This window comes from Cnephaeus nilssonii, assembly GCF_951640355.1.
Source record: "Cnephaeus nilssonii genome assembly, chromosome: 18".
Taxonomy (NCBI): Eukaryota; Metazoa; Chordata; class Mammalia; order Chiroptera; family Vespertilionidae; genus Cnephaeus; species Cnephaeus nilssonii.
Window position 1 is genome coordinate 28,513,795 of NC_137089.1, and position 22,699 is coordinate 28,536,493.

The 22,699-nt window shown below is 40.2% G+C and overlaps 1 protein-coding gene across 1 annotated transcript in view; it reads left to right on the forward strand.

Moving 5' to 3' along the window:
• The first annotated feature begins 5,547 nt into the window (after positions 1-5,547).
• The window catches only part of TBC1D31 (TBC1 domain family member 31), a 41,108-nt gene continuing 23,956 nt past the window's right edge, over positions 5,548-22,699 (forward strand). The window contains exons 1-5 of the mRNA XM_079796309.1: positions 5,548-5,814; positions 7,770-7,916; positions 12,572-12,687; positions 15,964-16,142; positions 22,257-22,408. Coding sequence (XP_079652435.1) covers positions 5,738-5,814; positions 7,770-7,916; positions 12,572-12,687; positions 15,964-16,142; positions 22,257-22,408 — 671 coding nt within the window. The 5' untranslated portion in view covers positions 5,548-5,737. The remainder of the gene's footprint in view (positions 5,815-7,769; positions 7,917-12,571; positions 12,688-15,963; positions 16,143-22,256; positions 22,409-22,699) is intronic.

The window sequence follows — 22,699 nt, forward strand, 5'->3', positions numbered from 1 at the left end:
GGATGCCTGCTACGTATGTGGCATCTTTCTTCAAGAAATCCAAAGCACCTTGCAAAAATGTAACTAATCCTTATGCTAACTAGTAGGCAATTTTGTTAGCATCATCTTGCAGATGAAGAAACTGTGGCAAGAATAATAATTTATCTCTGTCAAGAACCAGTCAGTTATAAGCCTTGGAAATTACTTATTTTATCAGCAATTTTTAAAAAATATGTTCTTATTGATTTTTCAGAGGGAGAGGAAGGGGGAGGGGGAGGGGAGGGGGAGGGGAAGGGTAAAGCAGATGGGACCAGTTTCTGGTACACTATTTCACTAACAAAGACAACACACTTCTAAGGTCTGTAGATAAAATAGACAGTCCATTGTGCATACTATCTTATCTTTCTCTTTCCTCATGTAGAAAATTGCAGCATTTTTCAAAGCCATCTATATAACGAAAACAACAAAAATACCGGGTAAGGAAGAGCAGAGAAGGAGTGAATAAAGCAGCGGATTTTTAGAGCAGTGAAAATACCTTATATATGATACTATATTGATGGATACGTATCATTATACTTTTGCCCAAACCCACAGAATGTATAATACCAAGAATGAATCCTAATGTAAACTGTAGTCTCTGAGTGATCATGCTGTGTCAATGTAGGTTTATCAGTTGTTAATAGAGGTACCACTTGGGTGGGGGATGTTGATAATGGTGGAGCTTGTGCATGTTGGGAGATAGGAGGTAGATGGGAAATTTATATACCTTCTTCTTAATTTTCCTGTGGACCTAAAATTGCTCTGAAAAAACATAGTCTTTTTAAAAAACACAACGCTTGGGAAAGGCAGCTTCTACTGCTGCGTAAAGCCAGGTAGAAATCAGGAGGGACCGAAGAGCCCACAGGGACAGGAGGAAGTTCTGCAGAGAGGGGTCAGTTAGGTGCCGTTTCCTGCTGGTCTTCCTCACTCAGCTCTGTGCCTCTTCTCCACATACTGCCCAGAGCGGGCCCCCAGGGAAGGATGCCATGCCGCCCTAGAATATTTTAGTGGACAATAAACGCTTAGCTCAACCAGCTTGCCTGCCTCCCTTACAGCGATTAGAGTCATTTATTCCTGGTGTACCGGCATCCTGTCATTCTTGATGGATAGCCTGTCCTCTCAGCCCACATATGTTATTCGGAGCCTGTGATCAGGCTAATTATTCAGTCCTGTGCGACATATTCCCAGCATCCTCTGACTCCACAGCCCTCTGCCCAGGGAGGCCTTTGGAAAAAGCCACTACCTAGAGAGCATAATTTTGAAGACTTAAGCCTCCCAATCGAAGCTTTTCGAACTGGTTCATCCTAGCACCTACGGTAGCATACTTAGATATTTACTTCTCTGGCATCAAGTTTGCGAATAAATTTTAAAAACCCAACTGCCCACAATAGGGGAATTATAAAATTATGGCATATCCATAGGAGGGGGTATTATGCATTTGTGGCTATGGCAGAGGTGGCTCTAGGCTGTGCTTGCTTCTTAGGACAGCTTTGGGCATGGTAGAGGCCACTGATTCCACACCTGCATCCTTCCTGGGCCACGTGGGAGGGCTATAAAGATTGGAAGCTTGCAGCCACTTCCCATTCGGCCATGAAATAAGGAGCTTCGCCCTCTGGTCTCCTCCTTCCTTTAGTCTGGCAGAGGCCTTTTAGGAACGCTAGTCTATGGCAGCACTTTCTAATTGCAGGTGGGAATGAACTTACTGCCCATCGAGTTGAGCATCCCATTTCCCCGCATCCTTTGATACTGTACCATTTCCGCTGTAGGTGCCACATCCTTCTGATTACACATAACACATTCCCCGTCGTTGGCTTCATGCATGTTTTATGAGAACAGCTGGGTGTGAGTATTTACATAAGCCACTGGGATCACAGCTCTTTGATTTTCCTATTCTGTCCTGACTCGTCCTAAAAGGGTGGGGGGAGGTGCGCTATGTCATAGTCCCCCTGTAGTTGCCTTTTGCCTCCTAAGCTCTTCATACAAGACCAAATAGCCAAGTCTTCTAGGAAATGGAAAACGTTGCCTGGGTTTCATCAGTCAGCAGCCTGACACTCATTTCGGTTTTACTGATGAAACAGGACTCCTTCCTGTGTAATGTCAGCTTTCCTACGTATGTCAACACAGCCTGGTCATTAGCAGTTGCCTGTTTGGACTCCTTCCACGGTGGCGGACTTGGTCATCCCTTAATCTCTTTTTGTCTCAAATGGAACAGCTCGCACCCTCTTTCTGCCTCAAACGTCAAGCTCTTCTAAGGGATCTTCCTGCTGTAGGCAGGAGGATGTGTCTAGAAATCTCGAGTTTCCCTTCAACCTTTCAGGAATAGATACAAACTCCTTAGAAGGACAGACCTGATCTTTTATATTCTAATTTTTACATACGTGCTCTCTGATTCTCCTGCTATTCAATCCCCTAGTGATTCGCTTTGTCACTCTAGAAATGGAAATTAGAATCACCGTGAAGTACCTGGAAACTCCTAGAATGGCTATAATTACAAAGACTCATTATGGATGTGGAGCACACGGAATTCTCCTCCACTGTTGGTGGGTTGTAAAATGGTGCAATTACTTTGAAAACATTTGAAAGTTTCTTACAAAGTTAAATGCACACCAACCATATGGCCCAGCAGCCCCACTTCTAAGAATTTACCCAAGAGAAATGAAAATATATGTTCATATAAAGAGTTGTACGGGAACATTCCTAAACAGCTTTCTTTGTAATAGCAAAAATCTGGAAACAATCCCAATGTTCATCGACAGGTGAATGGATAAGTTAATTGTGCTATTTCAATACCACAGCAGACTAGTCAGCAATGAAACCATATGAACTATTAATACCTCCCATGAAATAGCTGACTCTCAAAGTAATTACGCCAAGTGAAAGAAGCCAGACTAAATTAAGCAGTGCATAGTTCAGGACCCACTCATATAAATTTCTAGAAAATATTAACTATTCTAAGAGGACAGGAAGCAGATTAGTGGTTGCCTGTAAGGTGGGGTGGGGGTAAAAAGAGATTGCAAAGATACAGAGGAAAATTTTTGGGGGTGATAGATATGTTCTTTTTTTATTATAATGATTTCACAGGGGTATATTTATGTCAAAATTTATAAAAGTATATAATTTAAACATGCAATTTATTGAAGGCCAATTACATCTAAATAAAATTGAAAAAATATATAGGTACAGGATGCATCAGTTATTGACTGAGTAATGATTTAGGAAAAAACTAGCAAATGGTCTACCAACTTGGGTTATAAAAATTGGAAGATTATAATGACCAAAAGGTTGGTGTTCGTAGGTGCATGTCTCCTTAGTTGCAAACCTGACCTTCAGATTTGGCTCAACTACATCTGAAGATAAGTGTGAAAAGGGAGTCCAGAAGATCTGTAATATGGAAACCTCATTGTCACATATATGAAATTGAATAGAATGGTCTCATGACAGCCATGTAAACTGAGCTGCAGGCAGGTGAAGTCTAAATAGTTAAGGAAATCATTCAGCAGAATTATTTCTGCTACTGATTAAACATTGTTTGGTTACTTATGAAGGATAGATGTGTGGGAAATAGCCTGTGTTTCAAGTTAGGTGCCCATAAGTTTAACACCCTAACTTTCCTGAATGGTAATGCTGACATTCATACACACAGTTTATTACCATCTCAAATCTGATTTCACAGGTTGTCCCCTCTGCAATAAGTTGTTAAAAAGTTGTATCTTGGCCTAACTGGTTTGGCTCAGTGGATAGAGCCTTGGCCTGCGGACTGAAAGGTCCCAGGTTCGATTCCAGTCAAGGGCATGTACCTTGGTTGCGGGCACATTCCCAGTTAGGGGGTGTGCAGGAGGCAGCTGATCGATGTTTCTCTCCCATCGATGTTTCTGACTCTCTATCCCTCTCCCTTCCTCTCTGTAAAAAGTCAATAAAATATATTTAAAAATAAAAAAGTTGTATCTCAGAGCCATGCCTTGGTAGCAATATAAAAAGTTACAAAATCTGCATTGGAAAATTTTTGGTTAGAGTTTTGCTTTTCTGATAGAGTTTAAGCTTTTCAAGTATGTCCATATCATTTTGTAAAAAGTCATTTTCCCTTGTGGAAAAATAAAGGGCCCAGGAAATAAAAGACTAAAGATGTAACCCTGGCTCTCCTACTAACTCAATTTCCTTGACTGCAAAATGGGGAAAATAGAAGCACCTACCTGTACTGAGTTGAATGGTGGGCTCCCAAAATATATATTCATATGTAATCCCCGGAAACTATGAATATTACTTTATTTGGAAAACTAGAGATCCGGGGCACGAATTCGTGCATGAGTGGGGTCTGGGTGGCCTGCCCCAATGGGGGCCGATGGGGGCCGGGTCGGCAGTGGGGAGGGTCCGAAGGAGGTTGGCCAACAGGTCCTCCCCCCCCCTCCAAAGGGACAGTTGGCCACTGCAGTGGGTATCATAGCAACCAGTCATTCTGGTCTCTGGCTAGATAGATAGATAGATAGATGGTATTTGCTAGTATAATGAAGTTAGTGATCTTAAAATGAGGCGATCATTCTGGATTATCCAGGTGGGCCATAAATCCAATTATAGAAAAGCAAAGGGAGATTTGAGACAGACAGAAGAGGAAAAGAGAAGGTGATGTGAAGATGGAGGCAGAGAATGAAGTGCTGTGTTCACAAGACCAAAAGTCAGCAACCACCAGAAGCTGGAAAAGGTAAGGAATGGAATTTCCCCTAGAGCCTCTGGCTGGAGAGGCTTTGCCAACACCTTGATTCCAGACTCTGGCCTCCAGAACCATGAGAGAATAAATTTCTGTTTTCTTAGCCACCAAATTTGTGTTAATTTATTACTCCAACCTCAGGGAACCAATACATGACCTCACAGAGTACTACAAATGGGAATAATAGTACTGCCAACATTGTAGGTTTGCTATGAAGATTAACTTAATTCAATGAGTTAATATTCATAAAGCACTTGGCAGGGTGTTTGTTACCTAGTAAGCACTATTGAAGTGCTTAGTGAATTTTTACAAAAAAGAACTGAGGTCAATGGTTGATGATGACATTACTTTTCTGGATCATGATTGGTGGGCTGGACACCATAATATTGGAGCCTCCTGTTAGATTACAGAATTGAAAACATAATCATGACGCGGTGAAAAGATTGAGAAGAGTGAACTCTGCAAAGATTCTTTCGAGCCCAACTGTTCAATAAAAAGAAGCCTTCAATTCTCTACATTTGAGTCCTTGGCTCTCTATTAGTTGTCTCCACAACCCCTTAATCCCTAAATGCACTATATAACAGAATGTAGGACCCACAGGAGAAAATCACTTTCATTGCCTCCGTTGGAAGCCTAAAATTCCGCGAGGACCCCAGAATGCAGAATTCCCATGCCTATTCCTCGAACCTATGTCCCACCTGCAGAAAACTACGATTCCCAGAAGGCTTTGGTTCCCGGGGGCGGGGCGGACCTCGAAAGGGGCGGAGTCTAAAAGGTCGTTGGCCTATTCCATTGTCCGAAGCGGGCAGGATTGCCGGGGCCTAGTTTGGAAGGAAACCGCCTTCCGATTGGCTGTACATAGCCGGGCCGGCGCCCTGCGCGTGGTTGGCACTGGCACAGGGAGATCTGGCTGTCGCGGGCCGGCGCTCAAACTTCCCGGGCCTAGAGCGCGGGGCCTGCCGGGAAAGCACCGGACGGTTGCCACCTGCCCGGTGGCAGCCGCGGGTGGGCTCCGAGATGCAGAGCACAGACCTGGGCAACAAGGAGAGCGGCAAGATCTGGCACCGCAAGCCATCCCCGGCCGCTCGGGACGGGTAAAGGCCGAGGCGGGAGGGCACTGGCTGTGCAGGGGGTGGAGGCCGGCGAGGGGCGGGTCCTTGCTTTTGGAGAGGCGTTGGAGGGGCAGTTGGAGAGGATCGCTGGAAGGGGTGCAGGGGGCGGGGGCGGGGGGTGTGAGGGGAGGTTCGGGTTCTGGCTCTGATCTGCCCGGGATGCCTGGCTTGGGTGACTTGAGGAGGTGCAGGCCCTTCCCAGTCCGGGGGCCAGGGTGTGACCAGGATGAGCCTGGAGCAGGAGACAGGTGGTCCTGGGAAACTCATGGGAGCATTTGCTCTCCTGGTGATGCCAGGACTCGGCCTGCCTAAATCACCATAGCATCCTACGGCATTCCTGGTAGATGCTCAGTAAGACTTGGTTAGCTACTGCAGCTGGAAAAGAACTCAAGGTGAGGGCGAAGGAGAACAGTGCATTTCCACCCCTTCCAAAGGCCGCAGCTTGACCATCCTTCAGTCCTGGTCTGCATTCAGGCAATCATTCATTCATCGGCTGTTTAGTGAGCACCTACGATGTGCCCAGCTTCCAAGCACTGAGACAGTAATAGAACAAACAAACGTCCGGTTCTCTGGAGTTTACATTTTAGCTTGTTTAGTGGTAGGAGTGTTAATTTCAGAGAGGAAGGAAGAGGGAGAGAGAGAAACATCCATGATGAGAGAGAATCGTTGATTGGCTGCCCCCTACACGCTCCCCACTGGGGATTGAGCCCACAACCTGGGCATGTGCCCTTGACCGGAATCGAACCTGGGACCCTTTAGTCTGCAGGTCAACGCTCTATCCACTGAGCCAAACCGGCTAGGGTTTCTTCTTCTTTTTTTGACAGTTTAGGTTCACAGCAAAATTGAGAGGAAGGTACAGATTTCCCATATACCGCCTGCCCCCACACATGCATAGCCTTCCCAATTCGTATCCATAGCCCCCACCAGAGTGGTACATTTGTTGTAGTGGATAAACCTACATTGACACATCATTATCACCCAGAGTCCACGGTTTACATTAAGATTCACTCTGGGTGTTGTACATTCTATGGGTTTGGACAAATGTATAATGACATGTATCCACCATCATAAAACCATACAGAATATTCTCACTGCCCTGAAAATCCTCTGTGCTCTGCCTCTTTATCCCTCCCCTCCCAGCCCTGCTTTTCATTCTGTTCCTAAATGTCTGTCCTGTTTAAGGCTCAGCCTCTCCTGTGTGATTTCAATGGTATCCTTTGCCCCAAAGTGATGCCATCTTGGTTCCAGTTGCCACACTGGTTGATCTTCTTGCTTCTCATTCCCTAGGATTTCCTGGACTTTGTTTCATCACCTGAGTTTGTGTTTCAATGTGTTTCTTGTTCTTGTAATTTTTCTGTTGATCCTTGGGTTGCTCCTCTACAAAGACTTTTAAGTGCCAACTCTGCGTGCCTGAGCAGCACAGTGCTAGTCGTACCAGCAGCTTGTGATTTATAGAAAACTCATTGTTTTTATCATGTCTGCTGCTTACTATAGCAATTTAAATCCAAAATACATTCTCTTATATCCTGTTGTTGTCTATCGATCACAATTTATAAATCTGTTCCTGTGTGCATCTATTTTTTAAATGTGCCTTTATCACTAAACTGGAAGTTCCATGAGGGCAGTACCCATGTCTATCGATTACTCTTAGTTCCTGGCTTATTCAGTGTCTGACACATAGTGACTTGTCAGGTGTTTGATGACTAAATGAACAATAGCTACTTTGATGAGTAACTTTCTGAACCGTTTTCAGAAATCATTGTAGGATTGCTTCCAGGAGAGGAGAAACAGCAGCAATAGTAGGAGAGGGAAGAATGGGTAGGCAAACAACTTCAAAATTAGTGAATTATGCTATAAAAGCCATATTTTTCATAATAACAAGTAGTGCCTGACATAGAATTTAATGTGTGTGTGTGTGTTTGGTATTTTTTTTGCAGAATTATAGTGAACATCATTCATACCACCTCTGATTACCTTCCCAAAGTTCTGCGATTTTTGAATGTGGCTTTTGATAGCTCAGGTGATTGCTTAATTGCTGGGGATCATCAAGGAAATATCTATGGTTTTGACTTGCCTGGAAACAGGTGAGTGATACTTTGATATTTGCCTTGTTTAATGTTATTAATTCACTGACTTTCGGTACCTGCTATTACTTATTCATCCAGGAAGATTTATTAAGTTCTTACTGTGTTTCAGGTGCCTTGAAAAACACTGTCTTAATGCTGATGGAAGAAAGTGGGGAAGGATAGAAAGATAATACGGTTATATATTTGAGAGGATTAAATAAAGTTCTGGTTTTAACAGTATCTCTAGTAGTTTGTTTTTCCTTAAATTTAAAGATTTATTATTGCCAATTTGTCAGTAAATGTCTGGTGCTTCATTCGGCAATTTAGAAAGAACACAATATCTTGGTACATTGTGTCAGAACACTAGATTTAGGGATCTTAAAGAATTGATCCTCCCTCTTCTTCCTCCTCTTCTCTCCCTTTGCTGAACGACTTAGTGACTTAGTACAAAAGCAATTAAGTGAGACTCATCAAGGGAGGCATTCAAGCAGTGGGGGCAGTTGGGAGGGAGACCTGCGACTGCCCAGCCAAAGTCAGAAGGTCTTTGTCCAAAGCCTGGGGGACAGGGCAATCATGAGAAAGATAGGGGCGTTGATCAGATGAGTATATTGAGGATAATGGGGGCCAGGTTTCTAATTCTTGGAAAGGAAGGAAACTAGAATGAGCCTATGGCACTGGGTTGCAATTTGATATATCTATGCGAACTCTGGTTTTGAATAGCCTATCTAATAAAAGAGTAATATGCAAATTGACCACCACTCCAACACACAAGATGGCCGCCCCCATGTGGTCAAAGATGGCTGCCCCCATGTGGACACAAGATGTCCTCCACAAGATGGCCAGCAGGAGAGGGCAGTTATGGGTGATCAGGCCAGCAGGGGAGGGCAGTTGGGAGGGACCAGGCCTGAAGGGGAGGGCAGTTGTTGGGGACCAGGCCTGCAGGGGAAGGCAGTTAAGTGTGACCGGACTGGCAGAGGAGGGCAGTTAGGGGCGACCCAGGCCTGCAGGGGAGGGCAGTTAGGGGGGACCAGGCCTGCAGGGGAGGGCAGTTGGGGGCGACCAGGCCTGCAGGGGAGGACAGTTAGGGGCGACCAGGTCTGCAGGGGAGGACAGTTAGGGGTGACTAGGCTGGCAGGGGAGGGCAGTTAGGGGCAATTGGGCCAGCAGGGGAGCAGTTAGGTGTCGATCAGGCTGGCAGGGGAGTGGTTAGGGGGTGATCAGTCTGGCAGGCAGAAGCGGTTAGGAGCAATCAGGCAGGCAGGCAGGCGAGCGGTTGGGAGCCAGCAATCCTGGATTGTGAGAGGGATGTCCGACTGCCTGTTTAGGCCTGATTGGTGGGATTGGGCCTAAACGGGCAGTCGGACATCCCTCGAGGGGTCCCAGTTTGGAGAGGGTGCAGGCTGGGCTGAGGGACACCCTTCTCCCCATGCACGAATTTCATGCACCGGGCCTCTAGTATAGATATAGAAATAAATAGAGGTGTGTGTACGAGCAAATGAGTGAATGATATTTACATATACTTCCTAGCTTTGTCCATTCATAGAACCTGGGCCTCCCCTGCTTAACAAAGAACATGTTCAGTTCTTCTTTTCTAAATACCACATCTGCTGAAAGGATTCAAGGATTCTTGCAGAAATGACCACTTTCAGGATGAAGGCAGGCAAAGTACATGATCCTGGAACTTTTTGTTGCTAGAAAGAAGGAATTTTTCAAAAATAATGGGAATGTTTCACAAGGACATAAATGTCAGCTTGAAGGAGTTCCCTCAGGCCATATTGTAAACAATTTGAGTATCAAAATAAATAATGATAGTAATGGCTCATAACTCATTGAATAAAATAGAAATCCAGGCATTTGTGCAGCACTCAACAAACAGTTTAATGAGAGCAGATATTTGCATAGTCAGAAAGTACTTCCTGCAAAATATTTATTAATTTCAGAGGAAAGGGGGTAATTTTACAGTGAAGAAGCCTGCTAAACACCACCTGGTCAAATGATTACAGTTAAATTAATAGTGGGACAAATCAAAACTTGTGTGATACCTGATAAGATACAGTAAAGAGCATACAGTGTCACCTCTGTGATATTCCATTCCAAAGACATGTAACCGGAACCTAATCTGTTGAATCACCAGGCAAAGGTAATTTAAGGGCATTGTATTACAAGACTGGCCTGTAATCTTCACAAGGGTCAAGGCCATGAAAGTTGTGGAAAGACTGAAGACCTATTCCAGATAGAGGGAAGCTAGACCCATGACAAGTAAGGGCATGAATCTGAATTGACCCTTTTTGTAAAGGACATTATTGGGACAACTGGAAAATTGAATGGGGTCTGAGGATTAGATGGTGGTAATATATAAACGTAATTTTCTGATTTTAATGGTTGTATTGTGATCACACAGGAGAATTTCCTTGTTTGTAGTGAACATGATCTCAGTAACTTATTTTTTAAAAGTTCAAGAAAAGAAGAGGTCATCTGTGATTTATTTATCTAGATAGAAGTCTGTTATTCATGTTTCTCCTCATTACCAAAAATGTAGTTCTCCCACCCTTTACTCTTGCCTAACGTACCCTGCCAATTCCAGGTCTTAAATCAATACAACGGTCTCTCCTTTGCTCCCACTGCTAAATGAAATAAAAATAATTGTTGATTGGCTACATTACAGAATAATGAATGCTTCATTTGCTTCTCTTGTTATTTACTTCTCCCATCCTCCTCTGAGTACCATATTTTCCGGCGTATAAGACGACTTTTTAACCCAGGAAAATCTTCTCAAAAGTCGGGGGTCGTCTTATATGCCAGGTGTCATCTTATAGGGCGGGTATATCCCAAACTCTATATTTTAACTGGAAAAGTTGGGGGTCGTCTTATACGCCAGAAAATACGGTATTTGTTTTTGTTGCTAATCCTCATGGGAGGATATTTTTCCATTGATTTTTAGAGAGAGTGATTGGTTGCCTCCTCCATGGCAGGTCACAGGGTATTGAGGCATGTGCTCTTGACCGGTATCGAACCTGGGACCCTTCAGTCCACAGGCCGACACTCTATCCACTGAGCCAAACAGCCTAGAGCAACTGCTGAGGCTTTCAAACCTTTATCAATGTCCCTGTGTTGGACCTTACTCTTATTTTGACTGTTGCCGTCAAGCTTCCCTTCCTCCTCCCCAACAGCAGCCTCAAATATATCTGCAAGTTCAACCATCTGTACCTCTTTGTCACTTTATTCATAAGAGTAGGTGATCCTCATTTCTTCCAGGGCTAATCTCTGTCTTCTGTAGCCACCCCTGGGTCATGAGGTCCTCTCTTTTGTTTTGTCCACATCCCTGTTCTCTCTGTAAATATTTACAGCAGAGCAGAGGAGTGAGTGGCAGAGCTGACATCTGGCCTGATTCTAAAATCCACTATGCTGGGCTTCCTCACAACCTTCCTAATTGCCTAATCCAGTGGTTTCTACAATTTTTCTTTCAGTAAATGCTCTTTTCTTCCCTCCCTGAATTTTTTTCCTGATGCTTCCAGGTACAACTTTTTCCTGAGTTTTCTACCTCTACTTTTTTCCATGTTTTGCTGACTCTTCTTCCCTTTATTACCATGCTACTTTGGGATCTGTCCTTGGCCTCTTCCTTCCATACTCCAGGTTTCTCTTTGATAATCTCACCACCACCAAGCCTCCGGCTTCACTCAGCTGCCATGTAAATACAGGTAACTCAGACCTGCTTCTGCCACCACTGGGCAGCTTCCAGGCCGGCTGCCATGCAGCCACTCGCCGCATGGAGCTCTTGAGCCCCTGGAAGGTGGCTAGTCCAAATTGAGATGTGTTGTTAATGTAAGACATGCACTGGGTTTTTAAGACTTTGGATGAAAAAAAAAATGTAGAATATCTCGATTTTTAATTAATTGTTGAAATATCATTTCAACATATTGAATTAAGTAAAATATATTAAGATTCATTTGACTGTTTCTTTTTACTTTTTTAAAATGGCACCTAGAAAAATTTAAATTATACATGTGGCCTGCATTATATTTCTTTTGGACAAAGCAGCTCTGAATGTTTTGCAAGGGCCTTAATTTCCACATGTTTAAAATCCAACTTATTTTTTCCTGTCCCCAAACTTGTTCATCTTTTGCCCAAGCTTGAAAATGTATTTTTTTGTAGATTAAACTCTAGCTTTGTGCCAAGTACTCTGCTAAGCACTTAACATATGATTTCATTTAGTCATTGTATAGTTAATCATCACAATAACCTTATGAGATATCTGTTCTCATCTTCATGTACACGTGAAGAATTCCTGCTTTCTCCCTCATCACCCATGTTAGGGGGTCACTGAGCCTCTCTCCACTTGACTTCTGACACCTCTTTTGTTTGTTCTTCCACTTTATACTCATAACTCTGGTTGAGATTCTCTGTAGCGGCTTTCTCAGTGAGCACTTCTTCCTTGTCCCTCTATCCATGTGCCACTGCTGCCAGAATCATCTTTCTAAAAGACATGCCTGATCCTAATTCTGCGGGCTTCCCGCTGTGTAAGTAAAATCCAGACTGCTTTACATGGCATTTAGTGCTCTTCATAATCTATTTTTGGCCTGGGTTTCATTTTCTTCATCTCTAAGGACTCCTCCAACATAAAATTGATGGTTATTGGAAGAATTTCTGATACTAATGCAGTCATCTCTTAATAGGTTTAATCTTGTTCAGCGAACAGCACAAGCTTGCACAGCTCTGGCCTTTAATCTTCATAGGAAGTCTGAATTCCTTGTGGCGTTAGCTGATTATTCTATTAAATGTTTCGATACAGGTAAGAAGTCCTCCTATTTGTCTTTTGTAGCAGGGTAAAATATAGACTGGAGTCCTGTAAGGGGTCTGTGGGAGCAGTCCCCAAAAGCCATCCCTCACTAGCCACAGGTTCAGGGGCCCCAGGGCCATCCTCGTCAGATCAGCTGGCTGTATACTCAGGGTTTCCCACAAGTACCCTCTGGTTTGATAATTGACTAGGATGATTCACAGAACTCAGGAAAGCACTATGCTTATGATTATAGTTTTAATGTAGCAAAAGAATAGAAATTAGACCCAGCCAAAGAAGGAAACATAGGGTGGAAGCAAAAGAATAGAAATTAGACCCAGCCAAAGAAGGAAACATAGGTTCCATTGTCCTCCAGGATGCATTACGCTCTCAGCTTCGATTTGTGGCCATCCCCACTGAGTTTTGCCAAACCAAGAAATTCACCCAAGCTTTGACGTCCAGAGTTTATATTGAGGCTTCGTTGTGTAGGCATGATTGATTGGGTTATTGCCCTCCTGGATGAACTCGGTTTTCATCCTTTCATCCTCTCTATGGAGGTCAGGCTGATATGTGGCCCAAAGCCCCAACATTCTAATCACTCACATGGTTGGTCTTTCGGGTATGGCCGACCTCCACTTGGAGGTTCTCTCCTTAGCACAAACTGTTGTTGTCTGAATAACAAAGACATTCCTATCGCTGGGGAAGTCCCAGGGGTTTAGAGGGTGCCTCCCCAGAGCCTGGATAAAGACTATACCTCCATTTGAAGGCCAAATTCCAAATACACAGGACAGAATAATACTTTTTTAATATAACCTATGAATTTTATACAACATTTTTTATAGTGTAGAGTTCTATAAACTGAATCTCTTATTCTTACTAAGAAAAAAGGTATCTCAACTGTATTTTTTTCTTGTTATTAAAGTAATTGATGTGTTACGTTTAAAACAATATATAAACTATAATAATGATAGTAATAATAGTGATAGCTGACACTCAGTGTTTACTCTTGGTTCTATGACTTGATACATGTTAATTAATTTTAATCACCATAATAACCCACGAAGTTGGGTACTTCTTATCCCCATTTTGCAAATGAGGAAATGAGGCACAGAAGTAACATGACCTAGGCCCCACAGTTTCTAAGTGGAAGAGCCAGGATTCCCAATCTGGTAGTCTAGCTGCAGGGTCCTTGCAGTTCTTCACCAGGACACATGCTAGAGAAAAAGCCCGGAGACACAGGGATTTTGTAATGTGACCTATCTTTCCAGTCTGTTTTCATGCATACACCTTTTCTACATTCTGACAAACATGATCATCTATCGATATTGTTTTGTGCAATGATATTCTTACCTCAAAAATTCATACGTATATTTGACATGATTACCAAATATTCTATCTACTCTGTTGATATTTGCACAACCAGAATTATTTAACCTATTACCTATTGATGGACTTTAAACTGTTCCCAGTTTTTGGTGTTACCAACACTGCTGTCACAGAAATTCTGAAAAACTAAGTCTTTGTGCTTCTCTGCGATTGCTTTCCTTATATTCTACTCTGTTCTTCTGTCTTAGTTCCATCTTTTTATGGGTTCTTCGTCTTACTGATACCCTACCCCTCCCCTCCCCGCCATGAGGCCTCTTTGTTAGATACTGTCTTCACCTCTCCAACTACCTCCCTCTGTCTTCACTACCAAGTCCTGCATCTTTGAAGCATCCATCAGTGGATTCTGATTCTTGCTCCCCCAACTCCATGCTTCTGAGACTTCTATCTCCAAGGTAATGAGTAACTTCTGATTGTTTAAATCCTCTTTAAACTCTCATTCTACTTCTCAGTAGCATTTAACACTTTGGTGACTTTAAGAGTCTTAGTTTTCATACTTTTCTCTTGGTTTTTCCCCTGCCTTTCTGACAGCTTCTATAGTAGTCTCTCTCTTGGCTTCTTATACTAGTAGCAGCTCCTAGACTTTGGATTTTTGACCCAATTAAAAAGAAAAAGTAGAAGAACCCATATAGGTTGTCAACTTTTAGTTTTGCTAATTGACATTGAAAAAATCATAACTTCATAAAACTAAGGGTTTTTTTTAACATAAAGAAACTTAGAAGGATATAATACTAGATTAAAAAGTAGTACTTTAAATTTAGCTTTCTGAAAAACTCATTATTCTTATTTTTCTCATTTCACTGAAGATTAGTGAAAAATTGACCATTAATGCCAGACTTTTTAGTCTGGAGCTCAGAAACCACTACTCTCTCCCTAAAGGTTTATCTGTTCTGCTGTCTTTAGTTTTGACATACTTTGTGCCTTAATGTTTCCCAGATTTACATATTTTTTAAATAAATCTTTATTGTTGAAAGTATTACAAATGTCCCCGTTTTTTGTCCCCATTGTTCCCTCCCCCTTTCCCCCCCAGAGTTACATTTTGCTTTCTATTTTCCTCATATCCATCTTTCTGGAGGGGGAAAAAAAAAACTGATTAAAAGATGCTTACCATAGAAAACTTGGAGACACAAAATGTAAAGAGAAAATAAAGATCACTTATGATTTTACTACCCACTGATAACTATCATGAACAGTTTTTGACTGTTTTCTCTGCCTGTATGTAACACACGCATGCACATGTGCACACACATGTACCTCAGAATCAATTTTTCAAATCAAATTCATTATCTCTTCTCCCCACACTGCTAAATCTGTTCCTCCTTATGTATTTCTCACGTTAGTTAGTAGTATGACCATCTGTTTACATAACTAAACTAGGACACTGGAGTCTTAACTCCTCTTTCATCTCCAGATATCCATTTGATCACAAAGTCCTTTGATTTTTCTCCTTCGTAGCTCTTGAATTTGTCCTTTCTGTATCACCACATTCTTAGTATAGACTCTCCTTATCTCCTTCCTGGATTGTTACAGCAGCAAAGAAATTAGTCGTTTTGTCTAATCTCTTCCCCTTTCCAATAGATCCACCAGGTACCTCAAAATGCTCTTCCTCAAACACAGATCGGGTATAGCACTCTCTATCATGAGACTATTCCTCACAAGAGAAAGTCTGAGCTCCCTAGCACACGGGAGGCTTTTCTTAAACCCTTTCTGGCCTCATCCTCATGCCTCCATGATACATATACATGTTACTAACATGTCCTATAGTGCATTTTATTACCGAGACACAGGCTTCCATTTTTGTAGATTAATGGAGGTGCCTCATAATACCTAGTCATCAGTTGAATTCGTTCTTGGATGATATATAGTGTTTTACCCATTTTAGTGTAACCATTTTACTTTTTACCACAGTCACCAAGGAGCTGGTTAGCTGGATGAGAGGACATGAGTCATCGGTGTTTTCGATCTCTGTGCACGCATCAGGGAGGTACGCCATCACTACTTCTTCTGATACGGCACAGCTCTGGGACCTGGATACCTTTCAGAGAAAAAGAAAGCTGAATATTCTCCAGTCTGTGGGTATACAAAAGGTCAGTGAGGGGGGCCATCTTGGTCTATTGTGTTTCTCAGACTAGTTTCTTGGCCAACAGGATTTACAGATGGTTTAAGGGTAATGATGCATTTGTCCCACATACCAGTGTTTTTGTAACTCAACAACTAGCAAAGCAAAGTGGCCTATAGAATTGAAGATGTTGCCTATGGCTACAGCTTATTCCTTACTGAGCTTTTATTCTTATTTAAAAAAATTATTATTATAGTATATAACTTCAACTTTAGCAAGTTGATAGTTTTTATTTAGCTGACTGGTTTTGTTTTAGGTTTTAACCCCCCAACATTCTGTTATGAAACATTTCAAACATATAGCAGATTTGTAAGAATTTCACAGTGAGCACATGTACACCCCCATCTAGATTCTATCATTGACATGTTCCTATACTAGACTTCCCTTTATTTATTTTGTGGGGGGTTTTAAATATATTTTTGTTGATTTCAGAGAGGAAAGGAGAGGGAAAGACGGAAAGAGAGACCGGGACATCAATGATAAGAGAGAACTGTGGATCGGCTGCCTCCTGCACACCCATACTGGGGATCAACCCCACAACCCGGGCATGTGCCCTGATCAGGAATCAAACTGTGACCTCCTGGTTCACAGGTCAATGTTCAACCACTGAGCCACACAAGCAGGGCTAGACCTCCTGTTATGTTACTAAACCATATTATGGTTCTAACCATTTTTCTGTCCCTCTATTATGAATTCGTCTTTTTTGTTCATTTTAAAGTATATATGCCCATGAATACTTAAGCGTTCAGTATGTTTGATGTAATATATATATGCAATATATATATATACATATATATAATGAAATACACAAATCTTAAGTATTCATTTGTTAAGTGTTGACACATACACACACCTTTGTAATCTGTGCAGACCTATCATTACCATCTTCCCAGAAAGGTCCATGTTATCTCTTCCCAGATAAGCACTGCCCTGAAGCTTCTCCAGCGTGGATTAGTTCTGTCCTAAAATTTCACATAAATAGTCATTAATGATACGTGTAAAGCTTTTTTCATTCTGCATAATGTTTTTGAGATTTATCTAAGTTGTATGTATCAGTCATTTGTTCCTCTTTATTGCTGATCAATATTCTGTTGTATACATATATCACCTTTTTTAAAAAATCCATTTCTTTTGCTTTTAAGGTTTAATTTTTTTATTTGATTAGCTTAATACTATTTTTAGGTTTGTCTCGGTCTCCCGTGTGATTAATTATTTTGCTTCAAGTTGTGTTATACATGCAGTATTTCTTTTAAGTTCTCTGGTATTAACATGAGCAGGTAGCAGTTCATGTCAACCAAAAATTTATTTTACAGTCTCCATGGAGATTCCAAAGTTCTTTAATTTGCCTTTGATAATTAAAGAAAGATCAAAGTTGTAGCCAGCTTATTCATCGGGGATTTAGGCCAAATGTCTTAGTAGGTTGTTTCTTTAATTGCTTTAGTACTTAAATTGAATTTTAAATTCTAAAGAAGAGAGCTTTGGGAGTTGAACCCACAATGGAAACAGTTATAAAACAATGACACAAAAACCATCTGTTCTTTTTACCATGAAATTAAAATTAGTATACACTGGATATTTGTCAATTTTAACCTTGCTCAGATATTTAGACATTTTAGTTTAAAAAATAGGACTCAAATGTTAGTGATATGAGAATAAAATTAAGTGTAGGAAAGTATGTATAGTATGCAGTATTCATGTAAATATATTGTTCCAAAATAAAGCAGCATAGTCTATCAGTTACCAGCCAACTTTTTCTTTTCTCAGAAGACCAGCCAGTAAATATTTTTGGTTCTCTAGGCCAAGAGAAAAATGGAGGATATTATGTGTGTACTTATATAAGCATCTATAATGAAGTAATTTAAAAATGTCAAGACCATTCTTAGCTGCTGGGCTATACAAAAACCTGAGGTGGGCCAGATGTTGACATTCCTGGTTTATTCTGCTGAAAATAGGAAATAATTGTAAAGCAAGACTTTTATTCTTATCAAACTGTATTTTTATTCCAGTTTCTGATTCTACATTTTAAGTAGAACTTTTGTGATTTTTTTTTATGGCACATGATGACAGATGATGCTGTGGTCTCATTTTATGAGGACTCTTTTAATCTGAAACAGTCTTCCACCATTTTTACTTTATATAACATCAATTTTTTTCTGAGTGAGAGACCAGGCTAATTGTCTTAGAAAATGCCCCAGATTCTGGCTTCGTCTTACTGTTTTATCATTGATCATTTAACTCAATCTCTCACCTCTGTTTCTTATAAACTAGAAGTATAAAGACATGAGTAGATTCATGTCAAACATTTTTGACAAGCTATTTCTCTTATGTGTATAAGATGAAAATAGTAATAATACCTTACGGTTGGATTCAGGATTGCATGTGATCATCTGTGCAAGGCACTCAGTACAATGCTTATTGTATAGTAAGTGCTTAGTAAAAGCTGCAGCTGCTACTGTTCTATTATTGCTGTTATTATTATCTATAATTATTGTTTTCTGTTATTTAGCTCCATTATGGGATTATGCAATTAAATATCTTAAAAAGCTATAAAGTGACTATATAGAAACATCTATGATGATAGAGAATCATTGATCAGCTGCCTTCTGCACACCCCACACTGGGGATCGAGCCCACAACCTAGACATGTGCCCTGACCAGGAATCGAACTGTGACCTACTAGTTCCTAGGTTGAAGCTCAGCCACTGAGCTACATCGGCCGGACTATTTTTTTAAAAACACATTAAATAGATGCACAATTCCTTATTAGTAATTCAAAAAGCCAAAAGTTGTTTAATAACTCACTTGGTGGCAAAATCTGATCTGACTTGAATTCGTCTGGCAGCAGAGCCTGGACTGAATTGACATAAGGCTGAAAGATTAATGTTTTTGAGTATGGGGCATTGCTCCAGTTCACCTAGGGGTTCCACATAAATTTATAAAATATGCATCATATTGCTTTTCTCACATCAGAAGTAATTCTGAATTCTGGAACACACTTGGCTCCAAGGGTTTCAGATAGAGAACTATGGACCTTTGATTTAAAATGTTCTTAAAGAACCTACCACTCCAACAGCTTTCCACTGATTTTTGTACCTAGCAGTAGCAGTAATTAATACTAATAGTAATAGATACCAGTTATTGAGTTCTTACTATGTACTTAGCACTTTGTTCTTTTTAAGCTTAAATAATCCTAAACAGTAGATGCCATTATCCTCATTGTACAAATAGGGAAACTGAAGTTCAGAAACATTAAGTAACTTGTCAGATGTCACACAGCTTATAGAGGAGTTGCAGTTTGAATCAGCCTGTTTTACTCCAAAGTCATTCCTGCTTTCAGGTAAACCGGTTAGTTACACCTCTCCATATTAGTAAATTTTTATTCTTTTGCTGATGCTTGGAGCTAGGTTATTTAGCTATTTGGGTTTTGGAGTAAATCCTGGGGTTTCTGATTTCTGTGGTTCAGTATGTATCAGAAAAGATTTCATGATGGATATTAGAAAATATTTAATAAAGAGTATATTACTGAAGTTAATTTAATCTCTGTATATATAATAGGAGCTCACTAAAATTGCTGCTGAATTACACATTTGGCCTTAACTTGTCTTATGACTAGCCTGTACTCTTTAAACTTGGATAAAAGCTCACATACCTCTCAAAAATGGATTTGAAAAGCATAGGATTGTCCTCTTTTACAAGGAAAAACCACAGCCTCATCCTTGTGCATTTGTTAGTGTTTTTACAGTTTTTTTCTAAGCTTTTTATGCTTGTCAAGAGATGACACTATCTAAATAGTGGCATGATTCATTAGGAACAATTTTATAATCATTAAACTCTGGCAATTAAAATCACAGATCTAGTAATGAATAATCATGTAGGCAATAATTTATCACAGTTATTCCCCTAAAATAGCAGCTGATGCTCATTAACTTTTAAGCTTTTGCTTCTCTCAGTAGGAATAAATTTATTACTTTTCTAGAAAAATGTTGCTAGTTATAATAAAAATCTTGTCACTTTTTTTAACATATTGTATGAATTTTTTTATATATTGTCCCTTTTTTTGACATTGGTTTTGAAACCATCTTTTAATGCATCCATTATAGAGTACACTATATTCATTACAGATTCTTTCTATATGGCCCTTATATTATAAATGCCTTCCTGAATCTTTTAGCAAGAGATCTCCCAGAAGTTGTCTGACAAAGTGAGCCAAAGGCAACCCTGAGGGGCTGGATCAGGCAGGGGCAGATGTTGAGTGGGCATTTTTATTACGTCTTGTTAACATGAATCCCGAGTAGGCTTTTTTATTTAACCAGTATTTTCCATAGTGCATTATTATGTATGTGTGTATTAACGTGTGTTTCTTAGCACTGTTTATTATTGAAAAAAGATACTATTATATGTATGTGAGAAAAACGAAGTGTATGACAATAGCCTGCAACTTTTGTTGAGAAAATTATGGCTTACAATTCCCTGAAATTCTTGTATAATATTACTATTAGAATCACTTCTTAACTGTACGTATATAATAAGCTGGGTGACAATAACACAAATTGGAGTCCAGGTTGCAGAAGTATTTCAGGAAGAGCCTTATTAACCCACTATTTTTGTAACACTGGGAAAAGCCATCGTAGTTTTGGTGTTTCCCCTAGACAGTCATTCCGGCTTGCTGTCTGTCATGACTGTGACAATAGCTGTATCCAGATTCTAAATACTCAAGGGACACTCCAATCCACTGTTAAAAGACGAACACTTCACCTCCAAAGAATGCAGCATTCCAAGAGAAACAGGCTTCCTTCTGACACTAGTAACATTGCAAAGGTGTGTGACAACCCGGGGACTGGAATGAGAGGCCAGGACTTCCTAAAGGTGCTCTGCGGCCTCATTGAGTCCCACTGCTCTTTTCCAACACGGAAACAGTCATATATTTAGAAATAATAATAAAGCTTTAAAGACACATCTGTAGAAACAATGACAAAATGTGTTCAAATATAAAGTGTAATAATAAGCTATATTGTTAAGGAGGCTCTTCTAGATTGGAATCAAAGAATAAATAGCTGGAGATGTAACCAAGGTTCAAACCATGTGAAATGTCTCAAGCCATTTGAGGGGATTTATTTTGAGAGGAAGGGCAGGAATATTTTGTCCTTAATGCCATTGGTTTCTTCCATTTTCTTTCCCTCCCTCCCTCCCTCCCTCCCTCCCTCCCTCCCTCCCTCCCTCCCTCCCTCCCTTCCTTCCTTCCTTCCTTCCCTCTCTTTGTGTGTTTTACACAGATGACACACAAAATTATATTTGAGGCCATTGAAACTTGAGAAATTAATAAAATGATATTTTCAACTTAGCTATCAATTTTAGTCTTACTTGTCCATTAAGTATATTAAATCTCTAAAAAAATATGATCATGTATTTGTTTTCAACTTTTAACATTTTTTATAAGTAATGCTCAACAAACATTTATCTTAAAGCACTTTGCTGATTTTCCCCCCAAAGGATTAACTCTTAGAAACAGATTGACTAGTTCAGAAGAGATATGTACTTTTAAGGCTGTTGAGATTTGCTGTACAGTATTTTTAACTACCAGCAGCAGTGTGTGACAATGCCCTTTTCCAGTGCTTTCACCATTTAGTACGTTTAACATTTTTCAGTAGTTAGTATTTAATGTAGTGTTTATGTTAAGTATATAGTTTGTAAATATAATACATATGTTAGTATATGTATAGTTGTGTATATATATATGTGGGTATTATTTTTAAATAAATTTGATTCACATAAAATGGTATTTTGTTATTTTCATTTGAATCTCTTTTAAGGTTAAATACTTTTTAATTGTTAAACTTAGTATTTTATGAGTTGCCTAGTTATTATAGTCACCTATTTTTTATTTAAAGGATTTTACCTTTTCTTTTTAATTTATAATGGTATGTGAAATATCAGTATTATCCCCTTTTATATATTGTGAATGTATTTTTCTCTAGTTCAAGAAGAAATAATTTTTAAAAATGTTTGGCTAATTGTATAATTTTAAATTTAAGGAGGGCTATATGATCCTTATCTGACAATGACTTTTTTTCTCCATCTTTAGGTTTTCTTTCTACCATTAAGCAATACCATCCTCAGCTGCTTTAAAGATAATTCCATCTTTGCCTGGGAATGTGATACGCTTTTTTGTAAATATCAATTGCCAGCTCCACCTGAAAGCTCTAGTATACTGTACAAAGTGTTTGCTGTGACCAGGTAATGTGCATTTTAAGACACTGAGAATTTTTAAGAAATTTAACTTTCAGCCAAAACCGGTTCGGCTCAGTGGATAGAGCGTCGGCCTGCGGACTGAAAGGTCCCAGGTTCAATTCCGGTCTAGGGCATGTACCTTGGTTGCGGGCACATCCCCAGTAGGGGGTGTGCAGGAGGCAGCTGATCGATGTTTCTCTCTCATCGATGTTTCTAACTCTCTATCCCTCTCCCTTCCTCTCTGTAAAAAATCAATAAACTATATTAAAAAAAAGAAAAAGAAATTTAACTTTCAGT